The sequence below is a fragment of the Aegilops tauschii genome, chromosome 1, assembly GCF_002575655.3.
Source record: "Aegilops tauschii subsp. strangulata cultivar AL8/78 chromosome 1, Aet v6.0, whole genome shotgun sequence".
Taxonomy (NCBI): Eukaryota; Viridiplantae; Streptophyta; class Magnoliopsida; order Poales; family Poaceae; genus Aegilops; species Aegilops tauschii.
Window position 1 is genome coordinate 497,524,488 of NC_053035.3, and position 12,216 is coordinate 497,536,703.

Sequence of the window (12,216 nt, forward strand, 5' to 3'; positions counted from 1 at the left end):
ACAATGCGAGCAGAATTCACTGAAGGAATCTCCCAGAATGTACAAAAATTCAGAGAAGTTGATCCAAGATTCCAAGGTACTGTTAAATCACTCCAAAGGAGACATCCGTTTCAAATAACATATGACAGAGTACTACTTTCAAATGCATCAGAACAGGAAGATATCAATAATTTAACTGTGATCCATAACAAGCTGCAGACTGAAGGTACTAGCACTAAATAACTGGATAGAAAGAGCACCTATCCAATCAACACCTAAAACCATCGATACTTGGACCATACCCGACATCTGATTCTCATGAAGGCACCGGAGCCACGCCGACTCGGCAAATGTGAAGCTGCTCCAAAATTCACTGAGGAACGGGCGGCTTCTCCACAAAACAGGGAATGTACGGGTGAAATCTTTGCGCCCAGCGGTCTCCAAGAGAGCAGACAATATCCAGTTTACCGGTATCCATATTGTAGGACATAAGCAATGCTTCCTGCCCCGCATCTTGAAGGAATATCAGATTGCACTCTGGATGGATCGCAACCGGCTGGTAGAATTCGTTGGGTGCACGGCAAGGGCTTCCTAGCAGTTCAAGAATGCTGGCAGTACACTTCAAGGTCCACAGTCCGCTAGCATGATCCTCGAGAACCCAGACCAAGAGCCGGCATTTACCTTCATTTTCTACACGCGCGGTGTATAGGCGTCCCTGCGACAGCCCAAAGAAACCGTTATTGCTGGTGTCCGGCATACGGATCCTCCTCCAGGTTTCCCTCTCTGCGTCAAAAGTGACCATGGAGCGTATCACTCCCTCCCAGTCCACCTTGACCACAGGATGGCAGACAGCCAGATGCAGAGATCCATTGAAGTAGACGCATCCCGATTCCTCGCCAATCATGAGGTTCTGGGAGCTCCACGCACTCCCAACGGAGGTCCACTGCCCGGTGTCTGAAGAGTAGACCTCCACCCTCTGAACCCCAGCGAAACTTTGCACGAACACAAACACCTTGAAGCGGCGGGGAGCGGCGGGGTCAAAGCACAGGCGAGCGGTGTTGAGGCGCGTCATCATCTCGTTCCGGGGCACCGGCAGCACGGCCCAGATCTCCTTGGTGGCAGGGTTGCACACGACAAAATCCGCCTCGTCGCTCATGTCAAACTTCCAGCAGCAGCAGATGAGGATGCCGCCGCAGCAGTGAATGGGCGTGACGTGGCAGTAGCCGCGCACGAAGCTGAGGGAGGGGTCGTCGACCATCGGCCGGCCCCACCCGGACAGGTTGAGGAAGCTGACGCCGTAATGGCGCCGGCCGTCGCCGACGTCCACTTGGGAGTAGCAGAAGAAGCCGGAGAGCGTCTGCGGCGACCTCCTGCGGACGGCCGGGTCGGAGCAGAGCGCCAGCCACGCCGTGGACACGCACTTGAAGCGGCAGAGCGACCGGTATGGCACCCGCGACAGGATCTCCGACTGGATCTCCGGGAGCAGGTCGCCCCAGAGGCTCTCCGCTGCCGGCGGATTCTCCTCCTCCTCCTCCTCCTTCTTCCTCTTCTCCATCCCAAGGGGGTGCTGCGAATGGCAGAGGCGCTTAGGGTTTTGATGAGATGCGCTTCCTCAAACCGAAGGTGAGGAGAAGGAGAGGGGAGGAGGGCGACAAACCTCACACCTCAAACGCGATGGGGATGGCGGCGACGAACGGGACGACGGCGACGACGACGGCGGCGGAGATGGCGGAGGCGAGCTGCCGAAACCACCGGAAGGGGACTCTGCTCTCACTGAAAAAAACGCACTCTGCTCCGTGTTTGGCGGCCCAAGGATAAAACACAATTGCGGCGGCCTCTCGGCCCAAAATGTGCCTTAGATTAGATAGAGCACATGATTTTCTAAGCTCAAAAAAAATCGAAGCTAAAAAAAAAGTCGGCCGGCGGATAACTAGAAAATATCCGCCGCCTCGCTGGCTGTTGGATGGACGCGAGGATATCCATCCGATCTACCCATCTTCCACTATTTACCTTTCTGAAACACGGCATGTGTTGCAGATTTTGTTTGCAAAGGGGATCTTGTTGCAGATTTTTTTTTTTAAATAGAGGTTTGTTGAAAAAAAATGTCTTCACTTTTTTGCAACATATCTTCATCTTTTGTACTCCCTTCGTTTTTTTTACTCCGCATATAAGATTTGTTCAAAGTCAAACTACACAAATTTTGACCAAATTTACATAAAGAATATGAACATCTACAATACTAAAACTATATAGTATGAAAAACTATATAGTATGAAAAAACGTATCATGGTGCATCTGATAATATTGATTTCATATTGTGAATGTTTATATTTTTTAATATAAAGTTAGTCAAACTCTACAAAGCTTGACTTTGACCAAACCTTATATGCAGACTAAAATAACGGAGGGAGTAACATAGATGATGTTGCGGAAGGACTTTTGCAACATGGGTGATATTGTAGAAACTTTTACAGCATATGTCTAGTTGCAGATTTTTTGCAACAAAGGTCTTGTAGCATTTTTTTTCTTTGCAACAGAGGTCTTGTCGCAGAATTTTTTGTGACAAAAGTATTATTACGGAAGTCAGAAAATTTGCAGAATTTTTTCGCAACAAAGGTCTTGTTGCAGAATTATTCTGCAACAGAGGTCTTGTTGCGGAAATTTATAATCTTTTTTTCAATCGATGCCCGTGCGAGCTGAGGCCCTGCAACTGTTCCACGTGAGACGAGAGCGATAGGATTTTGATGTTTTTGGGGAAGGAAAGGTGGAGAACAGGCAGGGCCACATGGAAACGTGGTAGGCGATGGAGGCGGTTGATGTTTGGGAGCAATCCGCCGGTGGATGCTAATCATTTCCCCCAAAAAATTATTTTTCTAGGCACTTAATTACTTGAGCCAAAATGCAGGCCCCATATTTTCAGTAATAAAAGAAAAAGAAAGTGGTGGCCTCACAAATATTATGCTAGTACAATTGAACATCATGTGACAAGATTTCGCACTAAACTTTATTGCAAATATTGTTGCCTCCTAGAGAATGGTGCGTCTGCCTTCTGAGCAGCACTATGTGATGATCATGGAAATTTTATAGCGGGGAGTAACTGGAATTTTTTTTTGGTGCAAACATTGACAAATGTTTTGCTCACAAAATTTGATTGCGAAATGACATTCGTGGAAGTTGTGGAAAAAAATCGATGATCCAAAAGTGTTATTTTCAAAAGCATTTTGGAGTGCTGATATTGCTATTTTTTTGCCACGACTTTTACGAATGTCGTTTCACCATAAAAAAATCAAGCATTGAAAACATTTGTCGAAGTTCACCGCAAAAAAATCAGAATTTTTAAATTTATTTTCATTTTTTGTGATTTTACTATTCATCACGAGCAGAATATGACTTTTGGGAGTGACTACATAATGCCCCCACATGGACTCGGCAGCCATGGGCCCATGGCGGAGGCAATTGCCCATGTAATGGTTTTGTCCTTGCCGGACAGGTGGGTTTTTTTTTGGGAAAAACTTCCAATCTATTCATCTTCAATCATGGTAGTACAATGAACACTAGAAATAATAAAAATTACATCCAGATCCGTAGACCACCTAGCGACGACTACAAGCACTGAAGCGAGCCGAAGGCACGCCGCTGTCATCGCCCCTCTCTCGCCGGAGCCGGACAAACCTTGTTGTAGTAGACAGTCGGGAAGTCGCCATGCTAAGGCCCCGTAGAACCAACACACCAGAACCGCAACCGCCGCGGATGAAGAGTGTAGATCAAAAGGATCCAACCTAAAAAAACACGAACGAAGACGAACAGGTGGGTTACAACAACAAAAAATTGCTGAATGGAGGTGGTGGTGGACACAATGAAGAAAGGAGGCAACTCAGGCAGTGTTGCAGCAGGAACCCCCGGCTTTGGGGGCTCCTTGCATTTGTTTTTGTTTTGAGATATTGAGGGAGTAATATATGAGCATGTTAGGGAAATAGGTTTGCAGTTTGCACTGATTAGTGGAAATATGTTATCGGCTGGGAGGCTGGCCTCAATGCGCACTAAGCCAGGATACGGCATGGGCCCTGTGCTCCATAGGAGGTCTGTCTTTTGGAAGGTTCATCATCTTGGCGTGCACGCCAAGGATCCCTCACTCGATCAGGGCTCTAGATCAGTTACGAAAATTTGTAACCCTAGGCCTCGTTCCCCCTTATAAGCTGAGGCAAGGGGGTAGTCGAGGATCATCCAACATCTTGGCATCGTCTCATAGCAACAATCCATTTATGTTGTAACTTGTAACCCCCCTCACACGACACGACACGAGGCGTTTTCCCACAATCAATCAAAACAGAAGCAAGAGTAGGGAGGGCCAGAAGCTAGGTTGGAGACCAGGAGAATGTGATTGGGGTCTCCAATTCATCGGCGTGGATTTGGACATCCGCAGAGAGACAGAAACTGGGTTGCCACAACCACATTCTCATCCCAGAGCAATACTGTATATAGCATGCATGAGGACAGCCGGCAACTGGTCAAAGCTACCAAGACGATGGCCTCCCAGTCCCAGGAAGGCCGCCACAAATTGATCCACAACTGTGAGTTTGATCTCTTGGAGGGAGACTCACGATATGACAGGACGTAACTGTAGCTCCTCTTCATGGTCAAAAGCCTCAGCTCCTTTCCCGCAAAAAATAAAATAAAATAAAATAAAATAAAATAAAGGCCTCAGCTCCACCATGATTTATCAGGGCCTCCTCAACTGCCGGAGCAGCAGCGCCATCAAGTTTCAACATCTAAGGCCTTGACCACCTCGTCAGAAATCTGCTCCTTGAACTTGAGCTCCAGGGCGCTGATCGCCGCTTCGGTGATGTCCTCCCCATCCTGAATGATTCCTAGGCTGCGGCAGACCAGCTATGCACAAACGGGTTACCAGTCCAAAGGCTAGCTAAACTACATATGCACAGCTACATTTAACAGCGAGTGGCCTACAATGTCCAGGAGTAGAGAGGAATGGCAACACACACGACCAGGTATCATGCAGTAGAGGAATGTACGATGGACTGCCAAGATTCCAACTGAAAATGTTAAAGACGAACAACACGCAGTCTGGGCAGAGCCTCAGCTGGCGTTGTGCGTCTGGTCATGCTCGACCAAGTCCATGGCCTGCTCTGCTCCTTGGACGCCACGTTGTTGTAGCTCACCCTGTTCTTGCGCGTCACACCATAGATCTTGTCCGCCACCTTGAGGATCTCTGGCCTGAATGTGGCCGCTATGAACTGGGTGTACGCCAGATGTCGGACCACGCCTACAACAGTACTTAAGGAAAGCAGCAGCAAAGATTCGGCTGGATGTCCTCAGCTCAGCAGCAGCTGTATACCATGTTTTTTTTTTTGACGAGTCAACGGCGGGCTTACGCTGGCCTGAACCATATATTACCGAGTGAGGGCCAAATACAAGGGGTAGCAAGAGGTACATGGGGGGAGACAGAGGATAAAAGGAACAAAAAGAAAGACAAAAGATTACATAGAGGTTATAATCTCGCGGAGAGGTACAGCAACATGGTTCCCCAGTCTTTGAGCAGGGATTGTTTCTGAGCATTCTTGCAGCGGTTGGACCAAAGAAGAACGTCTTCCGCCGCTGCCCTAGCGATGCGATGGATGCCCCAGGTTTCATTTCGGAAAACCTGAGCATTGCATCTTTTCCACGTGTTCCAAAGAATGGCAATGATCACAGTAGATCGGACTTTGTTGGTGAGAGCACCAAGCCATATATCACAGCTGTATACCATGTGATTTAGCTCAATGAACACAGGAGGGCATAGTTGGGCATGCACCCAGCTAGACAGACACTAGACCATGAGATGTTCGTTTCAAAAAACAGGCATATGAAGGCTCTTCCATGCCCAGGATTAAAAAGCAAAAGAAATAAATAATTAAAAGGATACTCCCGACAGCCCTTCTGCACTGAGGATCCAGAGCAGCATCAATCTCATCAAACAGGCAGAACGGAGCTGCGTGGATAGCGAAGATCAGTGTTAATGCCACCACTGTCTTCTGCCCTCCAGACAACTGCTTCATGGACTGAGTTTCTCCCTTGCCAGTGAAGGAAACCTGAAACATGACTAAGCATGAGTCTCCAAACCTGAAACAGCCATTAATAATTTTGAGGAAAGATCAAACAGGGTGTCATCACCATAGTAATTTAGGAAGAGTTTAATAACTTGGTAACAGTTTTTTTCTTTTGACAGGACAGCTTGGAAAATAGTATCGGACCATCATCTGAATTTCCATGATGAATTTAGAATAATATATGCATGAATACATAACAGATCTCTGCAAAGAACACATGCCTTGACTTTCGCACCAATATACTTCTCTATACTCCCTTCAGGATCTGGTTCACGAGGCGCGTCCTCATCCATGTCATCATCGCCAGCATCACCATCCTACAGAAATGGAGTGAGTTAGGAACTAGAAGTGCAAGAAACAGGACCAAAGTTGGTGGGTAAAGCAAGGAAACCGAAACCTTTTTCTTCATCATAACCAAGTATCCGCGGACACCTTGCACTAATTAAGAGAACACTTCACGGAAGTGCCTTGCAACTCCTTTAAATGTGTGTTCAATTGATTCATCCTTCCCTTGGTCTAAAACTCATATCAACTCTCTAATTTCTGCATTACCAATCAGCAGATTTTATGAGATTCCAGTCTTAGGACAATCAAAAGGGAAACAAGTTGTGCTGATCAAAAAACTTGCCTCGAGCCTCGTCACCAGGATCAAGTTCAGCCCGTCTTCTCCGCTGTTCAGTGAAGTTCAGGCACGACTAGTTGCTTCAAATGCTCAGCGCAGTCATAAAGCAGCTGCTGCTTGTTCTTTCTCTTGTACCTTTATTATTGGCCAGAAAATAACTACAGCATGGTTAACACTATAAAAAAAGGTATTGTGCAGCTGAGTTAGCCAGTTTAGCAATGTAAAACAAATGGAAACATAGGTTTCAAAAGCATCAGCAGGCAATGAGTCCAAATTTCGGATTTTCTTCATATACTCATCTTGCTTGACAAGATACGAGCTCCTGCTGCTCATCAACTGTTCCAAGTCCTTCGCCCCATCTCGCACACTCTGCTCCAAAGTAGCTTCAAGAACCTGTGCTTCGATGTACATGATACAAAACAAGTCGATAGTAGCTATACAAGTTAAAACCCAAGGAAACACTATAACTGTATAAATTACCTTCAGATCATCCCTTTGTTTTTTTCTTTTGCATTAACAACATCGACATTAGCTGCCAAAGGATCATTTAAGGGTGAAGGGGCATCATTTGAGGATGTTGTCTCTATGGTGAAAGAGGCAGTACCTGATCTGTCCGGCCCTCTAGCTCTTTTCATACTTTGTCATTTTAAATTTTGTTGAGGGAATTTACCATAATGGCCAATGTAGTGTATTTTAGAACTTAACAAGAGTACAGTACAGTAGTTTGTCATTTTAAATTTTGCTGAGGAAATTTATCATCTGAAGTTGACTTCATAAACTTAAGAAAGGCACATGTTTCTGTACTGTCATGTTTTTTCTCTTCAACAGAGGCTGGCTTCACATGTATCCTGGTGCTAGTTGTGCAAATTGCTAACCTGAAAAATATGATGAAATGTACACTACTGCTTACAAAGACTGAGACACCTTGGTTATGTCCTGTCACTTCTCCATCTGGCTTTGTGAATCATAAACAAAAGCAATTCAGTTGACATCGTTGAGGTTGAGCATTTGTGATTCTACTGAACCTGTTTGAGCATAACCAGTTACATGATACGCTACTTGCTAAGTTGCAGTAATATTTACTATTCAGGTAAGCAGTACTGGAGTTACTGGCACACGTGCAAACATAAGTTTCAAGGTGGAAGCTCTTCTTGAGGAAATCAAGCAGGTTTGCTTAGTCTTTTCTCTATTGTTACTCAGTGAACTAGTTTTGGTCTGCTACCTTATTGTGCAATGCACATCTTGTTCAACAATGCTTATAGAACATTGTCTACTTATTATTATAGGTCGCAGATAAAGCTGTTGTTGTTGGCTTTGGAGTGTCAACTCCAGAGCAGGTGAAGCAGGTAAATCATATATATCCAGCAACTCTCTTGCTAAGCAAAATATCTTGTTCTATCCCCCTTCCTTTGTTTGCTCAATCTTTGACAACCCTGTGGCTTCAATTTTGTCTACAATGCAGATCGCGGGGTGAGGCGCAGATGGTGTGATCGTCGGGAGCGCACTGATGAGGCAGTTGGGTGAATCTGGTTCTCCTGAAGAAGGATTAAAGAAGCTAGAACAATTGGCCAAGAACCTAAAGCCGCATTTCCATAAAAACATGCAGTTTTGTGGGGGGCGGCACATAAATATCATGTTTTTTTGGTTCTGTTTTAAAAGTGTAGCATTACAATCTTGGCTTCGGATTTCGAAGGATCCTCTTGTGTGATAGAATAAATTGTATCGATGTGTTGAATGCTCAGGTCAATAAATTGAGGTTAGTGTTATAAATGATGCAAAAGATCATCACTTTGTCCCAATGCCATGACAATGGTTTCCTTGGTTTTTATTTATTTTAAAACAGCATTCCTCAGTGTTTACAAATGGCTTCAACACGAGCGTGCTAAAATGTACATATATGGTGTGAATAAATGGAGAAATGACCCTGCATGCCATGCTTGCATCATACTATTACATTGAATACATTCTGGTAATATACCTGCCGTTTCTTTATTTTGCTATAAATGTTTGAACATGCGGCTGCAGGAGAGACCTCGCCACTAAATTTCGTTGAAGTTATAAACACTTACTAGGTCAAGCAAGAACTGTCATGTTGAAGTCACTTCCTGGATGATAGCATATGACAGTGGTATGACAGTCTAGTCAGGAGTTACTTGCAGAACTAAAATGACCATGGACAATTTACTCAGAACAAGGACACTGTAGGGTGTTAAGAGTGCTGGTGATGAACAATGAACCTGTGTGGCATTACATAACCAATCTTCACTACGAACAGTGGTATCACTGGATGAGTTGTGCTATTATCTTCCCCTAAAAAGCAAATAAAATACAATTCTGTTCTCAGACTGGCATGCACTGCTATTATTTGACACCATGCAAACAGATTTCGCTGAAGGAATCTCCCAGTCTGTATGTACAAGAACTTAAACAAGTTGATGCAGGATTCCAAGGTATTTAATGACGACAAAAGGAGATATCCATTTCAAATAGCATATGAGAGCACACTGCTTTCAAAAGCATCAAAAAAGGATGACGTGAATAATTTAAACAACCAATGAAAATAATAATCAATTTGCTGGTCAAGCTAAACCTCTCATATGGACATGAACTCCAATCTCAAAAGGAAACCAAAGATCTTTCTTTTTATTGAAGTTTGCATTCAAATTTATTTCCATAGTTTACGTCACAAACAACAAAGTATATATTTTTTATATGCATTCTTATTCATGTTGTTATCCCTATTCGATGACAAGCATACCATTACACAGTAACTGTATCAAAGTTTACAAATGCTCCTAAGTATATTAAAAAAAATCCGCGGGACATGCTCCTGATTCGTGAACTACATACAAAGCTACTGCATATGACAGTGGTATGACAGTATATTCAGGAATTTGTCGCAGAACTATACTGACCATGGACAGTTTACTCAGAACAAGGCCACTATGGGGCAAGGGTGATGGTGACGAACATTGAACATGTGTGGCATTACATGACCAATCTTCACTACAAATAGTGGTATCACTGAATGAGTTGTGCACCTATTTGGTATTCTTTGACACCATGCAGGCATATTTTGCAGGGGATCTCCCAGTGTGTATATATGTACACCAATTTAGACAAGTTGATTCAAGATTCCAAGGTATTAAATTACAACTCCCTCTGTCTCCTTTGTACTCCCTCTGTCTTACATTTTGAGACAGAGGGAGTACAAAGGAGACATCCATTTCAAACAACATATGACAGGATACTACTCTCAGATGCATCAAAATAGGGTGACATCAATGATTTAACTGTGATGGATCACAAGTTACAGTTACTTGAACTAAATAAATGGATAGTGATGGATAACAAGTTACAGTTACTTGAAATAAACAAATGGATAGAAAGAGGATTTATCCAATCCACCACCCTAAATCAAGGAAATCTGGGCCATACCAACATCTGATTCTCATAAAGTCACTGGAGCCATGCCTGCTCAGCAAACATGAAGCTGCTCCAAAGTTTATTTAGGCTTCTCCGCAAAACATGGAATGTACGGCTGAAATCTTCGTGGCTGGCGGTCTCCGAAAGTGCAGATAATACTCAGTTTACTGGTATCCATATCGTACGACATAAGTGTTTTTCCACGGCTCACTACTAGGAAGATCAAACTGCACTCTGGATGGATCGCGATCAGTGTGTAGTGTTCGCCGGGCTCATGGTGAGGCCTTCCTAGCATTTCTAAAATGCTGGCAGTACACTTCAGGGTCCATTGTCCGCTGGCATAATCCTCAAGAACCCAAACGGATAGCCGGCACCTACCTTCAGTTTCAACATGCGTTGCGTATAGGCGTCCTTGCGACTGCCCGATGAAACCATTATAGATGCAATCCGGCATTCGGATCTTCCTCCATGTTTTACCCTCCATGTCCACAGTCACCATCCAGCGTATCAGATTCCCCTCCCAGTCAAAATCGGCATCAGAATGGTCGGCATCGACCAGATGCAAAGTGCCGTTCAAGAAGACGCATTCTGAATCCTCACCGAGGAGGAGGGTCTTGGGGTTCCACTCGCTCCGCATGGAGGTCCACCGTCCGGTGTCCGAGGAATAGGCCTCCACCGTCTGAATCCCACGAAAACTTTGCACGAACACGAACACCACGAATCGGCCGGGGGCGGCGGGGTCGAAGCAGAGGCGGGCAGTGTTGAGGCGTGTCATGATCTTGTTTCGGGGCACAGACAGCACGGCCCAGATCTCCTTGGTGGCAGGGTTGCACACGACATAGTTCCCGTCGTCGCTCATGGCCACCTTCTCGCAGTAGCAGAGGAGGATGCCGCCGCAGCAGTGCAGGGGCGTGACGTCGCAGTAGCCACGCACGCGCACGAAGAGGAGGGAGGGGTCGTCGACCAGCGGCCGGCCCCACCCGGACAGGTTGAGGAAGCTGAGGCCGTCGCGGCGCTGGCCGCCGCCGACGTCGTGCTGGGAGTAGCAGAAGAAGCCGGAGAGCGTCTGCGGCGACCTCCTGCGGACGGCCGGGTCGGAGCAGAGCGCCAGCCACGCCTTGGACACGCACCTGAAGCGGCACAGCGACCGGTACGGCACCCGCGACAGGATCTCCCGGAGGATCTCCGGAAGCAGGTCGGCCCCCCAGGAGCTCTCCGCCGCCGCCGGCTGCTTCTGCTCCTCGTCCTCCTCCACCTTCTTCCTCTTCTCCATCCCGTACCCCGGTGGCCGGGCTGCTCCTGCTGCGAATGGTAGAGGCAGTTTGTTCGCTTAGGGTTTTGATGAGATGCGGCCCTCCCGGATCCTTACTCGAGCCGAAGGTTAGGAGAAGGAGAGGGGAGGAGGGCGACAAACCTCACACCTCAAAGCGCGACGGGGACTGCGGCGACGGACGGGACGACGGCGGCGGCGGCGGCGGCGCGTACGAGATGGTGGAGGCGAGCTGCCGAACCCGGAAGGGGGACACTCTGCTGTCAGCTCCGTGTCTCCCGCATCTTCGGCCCAAGAATAAAACACAACTGCGGCGGCCTCTCGGCCCAAAATGTGTTTTAGATAGAGCACATGATTTTCTAAGCTCTAAAAAAAACATGTTTTTCTAGGTACTTAATTACTTGAGCCAAAATGCATTCGAGATGATATACCGGCTCAGTCTTTCGGAGGTGCTCATAGGGGTACGATGTGCGTGTGTGCGTTTATAAGGGTGAGTGTATGCGCGTGTATATGAGCGCTTGCGTCTGAATCGTGTTAAAAAAAATTGCAGGCCCCATACTTTCAGTAAAAGAAAAAATAAAGTGGTGCCGGCACAAAGATTATGCTACAATTAAACATCATGTTACAAAGATTTTGCACTGATACATCTTTGGCTTGCATAGAGCACTATTCTTCAAATATTGTTGCTTCCTAGAGCATGGTGCTTCTGCCTACTGGGGCAGCACTACGTGATGATCATGGAAATTTTATAGCGGCAAATAACTGCACAATACCCCCACATGGACTCGGCAGCTATGGCGGAGGCAATTGCCCTG

At 46.2% G+C, this 12,216-nt stretch overlaps 3 protein-coding genes across 5 annotated transcripts; all 3 read right to left on the reverse strand.

The window, feature by feature from the left end:
• Nucleotides 1–77: 77 nt before the first annotated feature.
• LOC109742690 (F-box protein At5g07610) lies at nucleotides 78–1,764 on the reverse strand. Its single transcript, XM_020301788.4, has 2 exons — nucleotides 1,644–1,764; nucleotides 78–1,546 (listed from the first exon to the last, which is right to left on the reverse strand). Exon 2 carries the CDS (start codon nucleotides 1,532–1,534, stop codon nucleotides 350–352), a length of 1,185 nt encoding a protein of 394 aa, XP_020157377.1. The 5' UTR covers nucleotides 1,535–1,546; nucleotides 1,644–1,764; the 3' UTR covers nucleotides 78–349.
• Nucleotides 1,765–4,734: 2,970 nt separating this feature from the next.
• Nucleotides 4,735–6,032, reverse strand: LOC141039208 (structural maintenance of chromosomes protein 3-like). Its single transcript, XM_073506534.1, has 3 exons — nucleotides 5,900–6,032; nucleotides 5,157–5,260; nucleotides 4,735–4,866 (listed from the first exon to the last, which is right to left on the reverse strand). The coding sequence occupies exons 1-3, from the start codon at nucleotides 6,030–6,032 to the stop codon at nucleotides 4,735–4,737; spliced, it is 369 nt and encodes a 122-aa protein (XP_073362635.1).
• A 3,934-nt stretch (nucleotides 6,033–9,966) lies between these two features.
• Nucleotides 9,967–11,697, reverse strand: LOC109742694 (F-box protein At5g07610). Of its 3 annotated transcripts, none has more exons than XM_020301793.4 (2): nucleotides 11,546–11,697; nucleotides 9,967–11,433 (listed from the first exon to the last, which is right to left on the reverse strand). In XM_020301793.4, exon 2 carries the CDS (start codon nucleotides 11,402–11,404, stop codon nucleotides 10,211–10,213), a length of 1,194 nt encoding a protein of 397 aa, XP_020157382.1. In that variant the 5' UTR covers nucleotides 11,405–11,433; nucleotides 11,546–11,697; the 3' UTR covers nucleotides 9,967–10,210. The 3 variants fall into 3 exon arrangements, with proteins under 3 accessions (XP_020157382.1, XP_020157383.1, XP_020157384.1); XM_020301794.4 differs by having other exon boundaries at nucleotides 11,553–11,687; XM_020301795.4 differs by having other exon boundaries at nucleotides 9,967–11,430; nucleotides 11,546–11,674.
• Between the last annotated feature and the right edge of the window lie 519 nt (nucleotides 11,698–12,216).